The 9,971-nt window shown below is 36.2% G+C and overlaps 2 protein-coding genes across 2 annotated transcripts in view; both read right to left on the bottom strand.

Annotated features, from left to right (window-relative positions):
* Positions 1-342: 342 nt before the first annotated feature.
* LOC112518352 (UDP-glycosyltransferase 76H1-like) lies at positions 343-2,350 on the bottom strand. Its single transcript, XM_025126011.1, has 2 exons — positions 1,858-2,350; positions 343-1,278 (listed from the first exon to the last, which is right to left on the bottom strand). The coding sequence occupies exons 1-2, from the start codon at positions 2,345-2,347 to the stop codon at positions 410-412; spliced, it is 1,359 nt and encodes a 452-aa protein (XP_024981779.1). The 5' UTR covers positions 2,348-2,350; the 3' UTR covers positions 343-409.
* Positions 2,351-8,324: 5,974 nt separating this feature from the next.
* The window catches only part of LOC112518188 (UDP-glycosyltransferase 76H1-like), a 6,656-nt gene continuing 5,009 nt past the window's right edge, over positions 8,325-9,971 (bottom strand). The window contains exon 2 of the mRNA XM_025125800.1: positions 8,325-9,407. Within this exon, the coding sequence (XP_024981568.1) occupies positions 8,524-9,407 (884 nt within the window). The 3' untranslated portion in view covers positions 8,325-8,523. The remainder of the gene's footprint in view (positions 9,408-9,971) is intronic.

The following is a 9,971-nucleotide window of genomic DNA, read 5'->3' as shown; positions in this document are numbered from 1 at the left end:
AACTTGTAAAGCTTACCCAAAAAAATCTTACCCGGTAAATAAGTTTTTTAATCTTACCCAATTTAATGTCATGTTACATTTTTTTTTACTACTGTTTCCCTAAATTGGGTAAGATTAGAAAACGATGCATATAACACTTTTAATAGTTGAAACAAAGACTTTTACCATGGTTAACGCTTACCAAGATAAATTGTTGCATACGATGCATTTTAATGAATAAAATCTTACTCGGTAAATAAGCGATAATGTTGAATTTTACCGGTAAGTGCTTACCGAGTAAGTGTTTAGGTCATAAGTGAGAAGAATAAGAGAGTCATTTTTATTTTTAATCTATAAATTCTGAAATTAAATATCCATTTTTGAAATTAACAAGGGGATTTTACTAAGATCAAAGGTTTCTTGACTACCATCAAGACGATAGAATCAAACCAAACAAACCCTGTAATGAATCATGTGAAGAACCATCATTTTGCACTGCTTTTTTAACCATTTCCTTCATTTCACCTACTTTCAATCTCATTTCCTTCCCTTCTTCATCCACCATTACTCTTTTTACCATGTTTTCCATCTCCCCTCTCTCCAAAACCTCCAACTCCAACCCTATCTTCCATACGTAACTCACGTATCGTGCGTTCACCATCTGGTCTACAATAAACGGTTGGCATATCAACGGAACCCCTTCTGAAATACTTTCCAATGTCGAGTTCCAACCACAATGACTCCAAAATCCACCAACCGCCCAATGCGCCAACACTTCCTTCTGAGGTGCCCATTTCACAATTACACCTCGTCCGTCTGTTTCTTCTCTAAAACCCTCTGGCAAGAACTCGGTCCATTCAAAGTCGCAGACTGAACCAGGTCTAACCGCCCATAGGAATGGCTGGTTACTTTTGGCTAGACCCCATGCCATCTCGATCATCACTTTTGCATCCAAGGTGGCTAAGCTTCCGAAGCTTACATAGATCACGGATTTAGGAGCTCTCTTATCTAGCCAACGGATGCAACTTGTGTCCTCTTCAAGAAAACTAATAGGTGGACTTGGTGTTACTTTGTGCAGAGGTCCAACCGCAAAGATTGGAACTTGGTGGTGTTCATGGGTTTGGTATAACAGTTCATGTTCGAGAAATTGAACAGTGTTGCAAATAATAGCCGAGGGGCGGGGCTCTTGGCTGAAAATAGCAACCCGTTGGTTCCAATCTTCGATAGGCGATTTACAATAAGGCAGATCTTTGTACCTGAGGGGATGATGATCTGGTATCATATCCTGCATCACAAAATCTTTTCAACAAATGGGACTTACCATTAGTTCATATCCTTATAGTCTATGGTGCTTTTGCTTGACAATTAAAGATAAATTGAAGAATATAACCACAAGGGTAATGTCTGATTGGTTTGTCAAAAGTACTAGGAGATCTCAAGTTTAAATCCAAGGATAAATAATAATCCCTTTGTGGCCACGGAGGTTCAAATACGATGACTCCGGGCTATCTGCGAAGCAGGTGGTTGTCCTGGGATTAGTCGGCTCACATAACGGGTTAAATATCCAGGTTAATAAAAAAAAATAAACTTCACATTTTGAACAGGACCAACAGTAAAATTCACTCTAGATACATTTATTTAAATTTCAATTTCTATATATATTATATTAAGTTTTATATTAATTCATAATATTCAATCTTCAACTTTTATATTTGTTCTCAGGAGACCACTTGCTTTGCATAGCTCAGAATCACAGCATTTGATCCTCCATGGCTAGTGGATTTTTATTTTTTCTTGGAATTAAAACTGAGACCTCCAGATACTTTTGATCGGAGCCAGCTTAATTCAATTTTTTCTATACAATATTAAAATATATACCTTGTTCAAGAAACTTTCCTCGTGGATGCAGCTCCTGACGAACAAGACAAGCCCAAAAGTATGCTGCACTGCAACTGCGAAACAGGATGCCCACAAGATTCAGATCCATGGCAACAGATCCTGCAAAGAACATAAGGTGATCGTAGATGATAACCACTGATTTACTTTTCTCTCCTTGCCTTTGATCTTCACTCATCAATCGAGTCAGATGTTGATGGAACGATGGTCGGCAGTTGGTGTTTAGATCGCTGATGAAACGAGTGAAGCTTGAGGAGGAATCAATGGCGGATAAGTTATCAGAAAGAGGGAGGAAGATGAAGTTGGGATGGTTAGATGGGTCAGGAGGGTTTAACTTGCAGTGAGCAATGGCTATGGAGAAGCCTTTAGCATGAAGGGCAGTGGCAAGCTGGAGAGTTGGAGTCATGTGGCCATGAAATGGAGGTACTGTTAGAACCACCAACGGCCACCGTCTTCGGCCTTCTTCTTCCATCTCTCTCTCTCTCCCTCCGGTGACACACTTTTCAAGATAAAAAGTCTATGGAGACAAAACTGAAGTCAGGTTAAACCTTTAAACCTATAAAAAATACTATGGATATTAAACAATTAATTATATTATTAAAATATTATTAAAAAATAATTGTACAATGCAGTAAGATAAATATTTATTTTAATATTTTATTTTATTTTTGTCTTTCTTGATATAATACTGTTTATGTAATTTTGAGAAAGATAATGTTTTTATCTTTGAAAAAAAATAAATTTGAAGACATCGATATTAATATTAAATTAACTATTTAAAAGTTACTGTTTTTTATATAATTTATTTTTTATTATAATTTAATTTAAGTCAAATAGTGAAGTAATTTATTTTTGGCTTAAGAATGAATTTTTTATAAAGATAATGGTTTGGTTAAAATTTAATAATTATCCTAATTATATTTTAGATTTTTTATATTTTAAAATGAGATGTTTATCATTTATTTGATTATGTTCAGGGGCGGAACACAAACTTTCCAACCGTAGGGGCCGGACCTAATATATTATATATTTTAAAGGTACCAAAAATACACTGTCCATATTCAAACAAGGAAAACATTCAAGATGGTTACGGAAAACATGGTTTAGTAAAACCAGACAAATGTAACCCACTTGGGGGAATACAACAGGAAGTGAATACCTTTTCACCTTTGGCTTGTCGAACTAGACTTGAGGAAGAGAACTAAACAAATTTGAGGAAGAGAACTAAAGTCCTAGTTCAGATTCTTGTGAGTTAAAAGAGGTTACAAAGAAGGAATTGTTCCAAAAATGGCCAGGTCATCTAGATGAAACCACAACTTCTGGTCGTTTGAAGTTCGATTCATGGAAGTGGCCTAAAAATAAAAGGACATTGTGAAATATGAGACAAAATGCAAAATTGTCAAAAACCTTTTATGTCCTATCTTCAGTACTTGGAAGTGTTGGTCCCAAAAGGGTCTACAAGAATACTAAACAGGTTGTAGAAGGGGGGGGATGAATACAAACACAATTTTCAAATTTAAAATATATATTGATAAAGAAGATCAATACAGATTTTACAAGATTGTTTGCGGAAAGATAAGTTGAGAGAAACCTATCTAAACAACCTTTAGATACACACAACGATTAGCAAAATATAAGAAAAGATATTGCTAGGGGGTTCTTTTACTTAAGCTGAAAGAAGCTTAAAGTAAGAATGAGTAAGAGAGTGATGCGCACTCTGCATAGAGAAGAAAACACTTCTATTTATACCCAGTGCATTAAATGTTCATTTAATGCAGTATGGTAGGTTTAGAGTGCGTGTCAAGCCTTAAAAGGAAGGCTTGTCCTTTGTTACAGTAAATAGTACAAAAGCACTATTTATGAACAGACATCCTTACCTAAAGATGATGGACAAAGAGTCGACTAATCGGCTCCGTACCGTACTATCTTTGGTAAGGGTATGGGTTTGTCCTTTTGTGTGTGCAAGGACAAAACAACAACAATCGTGCTAAACAAGCTTCCTTTGATCGCTGAATGCTGGAATGACCTGAAGGTCTCATCATCATTCGCTGAAGCTAGAGCAGTCTTCACACATAGCTAGACGGGCTTGTAATCACTGAATACCGCTTCAGATCACGTACGCGCCAGTCTCTAATCTTCAGTTTCAGTCTTCGACGTTTGCTGAAGGATCTTTGGTGTGAGTGTTGTTTTCTTGAAGTATCGTTGTCTCTGAATGAATTTCAAAACAAGTTCATCAGCGATCACTGAACAAGCTCAGTGTATGATCGCTGGAACTGAAATTACAGATACATAAATACATCGAAAGGAAAARGGGATTATCAACAAATCAATGAGAGAGAGGATCAACAGGAAGTGCCAATGGGAACTCAGTTATGCGTCCCAGTGAGACTGAAGGGAGCTTCAGAGAAGCTTTTTCGATGTCGAGTGTAAAGAGAAAAGCTTGTTCCAGTTCCAAATACAGGTCAGCGTCTAGAAATAATCTTTTGGAAGAAATGCCAATTCAGAAATCTGGCCAACCAAGTTTAGCAGATGTTACTAACACCAAACCTGATTTGATGAGCATAAAGATGATTCCAAAAGCTTTTGATCTATCTGGAGCCTCATCTCAGTCTACAAAGCTAATTGATGGGGGCAGGAAACAGGAAGCAACTGCGCAAGAAAAACTCGGCAAGTTCCTCCCTCCAAAACGAGACTGCGAGATTGGGATTTGCAGAATCTCTTCCTGATTTTAGTGAATTTCAACCAATTTCAAATACCAACCAAAGGCATCTCTAAATAACCAATTTCAGCCACATTACCACATATCACATATGATATAACCATTAAATCACCACATAATCAGTAAATCACCATATAAGATATAACCAATTTCAATAAACTTAGACCTAATAATAACCTAAATCAGTAAATCACCACTTCTGGGTTTTGATTTCAAAACAGAAAGTGCATTTAGAGGCCAGAGTACACAGCAAAGTAAGGAACTGAGAATAGCAGAAGTGAGAGAACAGAGAAGGACGGACTTACCGGGAGGCTGGAGTTACCGTGGCCGGCTGGCCGTCGACCGTCGAGGCCCGAGTGCCGCCTCCGACTCCGCCTGCGTCTACGCTGGTCGGTGCGCAGCCTGCGCTCTCGCCGTCTCGCGTCTCGCCTACGCCTAGTCTGCCGTCTACGCTGGTCAGTGCCGTCACGCCGTGGTCACCCTCCTCGACTCCTCGTCGGCTCGTCCTCACACAGGCTGCTCGCGCTCCGTCGCTCGCCTCTCGGGATTGAAGGAGGAGGCCGGTTGAAATTTTTGGGGTTCTACAACCTAATGGATTACACTATGGAGGGTTAATTGGGAAAAAAATCACAGGGGCCAGGGCCCCTATAGGCCCCTTAGGCGGTCCGCTCCTGATTATGTTTATCAACAGTTAGTTACACAAATTCAAACATGAGGCTTTAATAAGTTGTACTTATGCATAATTTACTTATAATCTTGAATTTTAAGTAATATACATAAAAATTGGTTTTTAAGAGTTTTTATCAAATACTTTATAATATAGTAAGATATATAGTTTATAAAAATATTATTTTCACTTGAAACATTCAATTTCATCGACAGGGTAAAAATAAACCATATCTTTCGTAAATAACAATTTTTTTTAATTACATAATATTCATATACGACAAATATAACAAATAAACTCACACATCTTCCTCACCTTTGGTGAAGTTTGAACCCCAGACCTCCTAGGAGGCCAGAGACTACGATACCACTAGAGTCTGAGATTAGTCGGCTCACATAACGAGTTAGATATGTATGTTAATAAAAAAACAATTTTTTGAAGAAATATTTAAATTTCAAGATTTTCATATCATCTCTCGTACTTTCTCTATTTTAGAGAAGAACAAAAATTTCCAAATTTCTATTTTGGAAAGTGTATTGGAGATTCTTTTAAGAGTATCTTCAAAAGATTCTCTTAAAATAGAGAACAAAAAGTTATAATCTAAAAATAAATTACATTTATTTTTAACAGATTCTTTATTTTGAAGAATCCAACATTAATTATAATATTAAAATATTTTATTTATTTATTAAAATATTCTTTCTTTTTTTAAATATTTATCATCAAAGTTTCTAAAAGCATGTTGAAAATGAAAAGTACAACTCATCAGTTAAGACAAAGACCCTTGTTTACATTTGGGTAGATTTCATTGTAGAAGCTTTGTTTTGTTGTGAAAGTTAGGACTTAGGAACAGTGGTAAGGAATTGAATCCATCAATTTCTTATCGGAAATAAAAAGAGTGGAGTCAAAAACCATATAACAATGTATTTTTTTAAAATTTAATATAATAAAAATAATAATATTCATGATTAACACATTCCACAGTAAAAATGTATCAACTTCTTATAATTACAAAAAAACAATAAAAATAAAAAATTATGATTAGTTAAATGAGGTTTGTACTAGGGGTGAGCATAGGCGGGTACCCGTCTTATTTGACAGGAACCGGCGGCTCTTGAGATATTGGAACCGGAACCGTTTAGAGCGGTTCTTGAATTTTTAGAATCGGAACCGCTCCAGTTCCGGGTACCCGCTTCTGAAATATTAAAATTTTGTTATTTAGAAATAAAAAATAAAACATTACCAAAACACTAATAAATAAACAAGAATACAAATTATACGGAATAATGGTTAAAAATATTGTTTAACGATTACAAACCATAATAGACTAATAGTAAATGTTGAAAGTTTAACAATTACATACTATAATTGGAAAGATTCAAAATTTAACGATTACATACTACGAATCAAATTAAAGACACAATTTGAAAAAATATGAATCATTTTATCTCAAATTATAAATCTAGAGTTTTAAGTTCTTGACCTAATTTAATCTAGTATTAAAAAAATTAATTATTTTTTTAATTGAAAAATACCGGGTACCTGGTCCAGGAACCGGTCCCAACTGGTAACGGTTCCGAAAAATTGAGAACCAGAACCGGAACCATTCTCAATCGATTCCGTATTTTAAGAACCGGAACCACTCATATCGGTTCTGGTTCCGGAACCGGCAGTTCCAAGGCAGTTCCGGTTCCGCAAGTGGGTACCCGGTTCCGCTGCTCACCCCTAGTTTGTACAAATAACATGGTTTGCAAAGTAAACCTCTTATATATATATATATATATATATATACTTGGGATCATGTGAGACCAAGTGTTTTTCGTGAGACCCGTAAGACTAATTCTCAACCCATGGATTAGATATACAATCGTCAGATTTTAACATTCATAAACGCCACGAGACTTCTCAATAATCACAAAATTGTCACCGTGCAATTTTAGACCGTTAGATCATTAACTTATAAAGTTGATCAATGAATATAAATTGGTCTTACGGGTCTCACGAAAACCTCTTGGTCTCATGTGAACCCAACCCTATATATATATATATATATATATATATATTATGATTTGTAAGGGTTATATGTTATTGTTAATGAATGTTTTAATTTTTTATTGTTTATTATTTGTAGAAATTTTCACCTTCGATGGAAGTATTTTTCTTCCGTAATTTTTTTCAAGTAACAATTTTTATGTTTTTATTTTATGCTTCACGTTTTATATGTTGTTGATGAACGTTTTATTTTCCAGAATTTCTTTCTCCTTCGTTATCGTTCTTTTTCCATCAAAATTTTCAAATAAGATTCATGCTTTATGTGTATTATATACGCTTGTTAATGGGATTTTGGTTTTTTTCTAAAATTTCATTACAATTGTTCTTTACAAGTCATACATTCCAGGTAGTGATGGTCAAACCGGCCCAGGAACGTCAGATGACCGGTTATAGGATCGCCGACCGAGACCATTTATAGTTTTGGAGGGTTTTGAGGGACTGGCCCGACCGGAACTGGTTATGCTGACCCGTTTTTAAAAAGTAGCCGTTTTTTAAAATATAACCGTTATATGACCGTTTATGACCCTTTTTTTGGGTCTTTTTGTCTTCTAAACCCTATATATAAGTGTAATGATTGAAGGATTTACATACCAATTTACAAAATGCAAAAAACGTTCACAATTCTTAGTTTCTCGCTATATTTTGTGACTTCGACTTGTATTTTTAAAGTGTATTTAAGTTACCAAACTACAAATTTTATAATGTATTAAAGTATATTTGAGTGACCCAATTACAAATTTTGTTTTCCGATAGATAGCAATCAATTTTATAGTGTGATTTATGTGGGTTTTTTTTTTTTAATTATGTTTTTGTTATGAATTCCCTTTTTTTTTTATCTTATATGTTTTTTGTAGTTTTTTTTTTTATTTTTCCTGTGAGTTGCAATCATCTACGAATATTCCATCAAACTAAATGACCTTTTATCCTTTGCTCCCAAATTTTTAGCAGCCGTTTATCAAATACTTACCTATTAAACAATTATCGGTAAAATTTAACACTATCATTTACTTATCGAGTAAGATTTTAGTCAACAAAAACAACATCATATGCAACAATTTTACCCCGGTAAACACTAATTGTGGTAAAAGCCATTGCCCTCACTTACTGAGTAAGACTCTCGATTCTTGCCTCGCTTTTAGTAGGTAAGAGTTTTGGTCCTTGCCATATTCATTCGATAAGGTAATCTAACTTGATAAACGCTTACCCGAGTTTAGGGAGATAAAATGCTTCTTGACATGATAAAATCCACCAAACCCTCCAATGACTCATGGGAAGAACCTCCATTTTGCACTGCATCTTTAACCATTTCACTCATTTCACCTGCTCTCATCCTCATTTCCTTCCCTTCTTCATTCACCATAACTCTTCTGATCATACTTTCCATCTCTCCTCTCTCCAAAACCTCCAACTCCACCCCGATCTTCCATACGTAACTCACGTATCGTGCGTTCACCCCTTGGTCTACATTAAACGGTTGGCATATCATCGGAACCCCCTCTGAAATACTCTCCAACGTCGAATTCCAACCACAATGACTCCAAAATCCACCGACTGCCGAATGCGCCAAAACTTCCTTTTGGGGTGCCCATTTCACGATTAGACTTCGCTCTCTTGTTTCTTCTCTAAAACCCTCCGGAAAGAACTCAGTCCATTCAGCGTCGCTGACTGAACCAGGTCTAACCGCCCATAGGAACCGCTGGTTACTGTTGGCTAGACCCCATGCCATCTCGGCTAGCACTTTTACGTCTAAGGTAACTAGGCTTCCGAAGCTGACATAAATCACGGATTTGGGAGCTTGTTTATCCAGCCAGCTGATGCAACTGGTGTCTGCTTCAAGAAAACTAGTAGGTGGACTTGGTGTTATCTTGTGCAGAGGCCCGACTGCGAAGACTGGAACCTGGTAATGCTGGTGGATTTGAGATAACGCTTCGTGTTCGAGAAATTTGACAGTGTTCCAGATAACCGCGCAGGGGTTGCGTTGTTGGCTGAAGATAGCAACCAGTTGGTGCCAATCTTCGATCGGTGATTTCGAAAATGGCAGATCTTTATACCTGAGGGGATGTAGGTCTGGTACCATGTCCTGCATCGCAAAATCTTTTCCGCAAATGGGAGTTTTCATTAGTTCATATCCTTTGAAGTTTATGGTGCGCTTGCTTGCTAAATGAAGATGAATTGCTATATATCAACTGTGTTGTGATATACAGTCTCTTAACAGTTTGCGAGTGTGAGTTATAAGCGTTTTTCAAGTCCGGTTTGAGCTTGGCTCCAAAGGTCAAAAGTACCGGGAGGTCCCAGGTTCAAATCTAAGGAGGAACAAAAATCCCCTTTGTGGCCAAGAAGGTTCAAATACGGTGACTCTGGACTATTTGCAAAGCAGGTGGTCGTCTTGAGATTAGTCGGCTCGCATAGCTGGTTGGATATCCAGGTTAATCAAAAATATGTATATCTATACTATCTTATAAAGCATTTGGCTAAAACTCTTAAAAACTCTTAAAACTCTTAAAAACTCTTAAAACTCTTAAAAACTCTTAACAATCTTAAAAACTCTTAAACCTGTTCATCCCTAAACGATTTCATCCATATCCGATTTCATCTCATATCTGAATTCGTGTAACTAAATGCAGATAAACACAATCAAATACAGAATAAACATCTCAT

This window comes from Cynara cardunculus (genome assembly GCF_001531365.2).
Source record: "Cynara cardunculus var. scolymus isolate 2C chromosome LG 9, CcrdV1, whole genome shotgun sequence".
Taxonomy (NCBI): Eukaryota; Viridiplantae; Streptophyta; class Magnoliopsida; order Asterales; family Asteraceae; genus Cynara; species Cynara cardunculus.
This window is presented reverse-complemented; position numbering and strand designations above follow the sequence as displayed.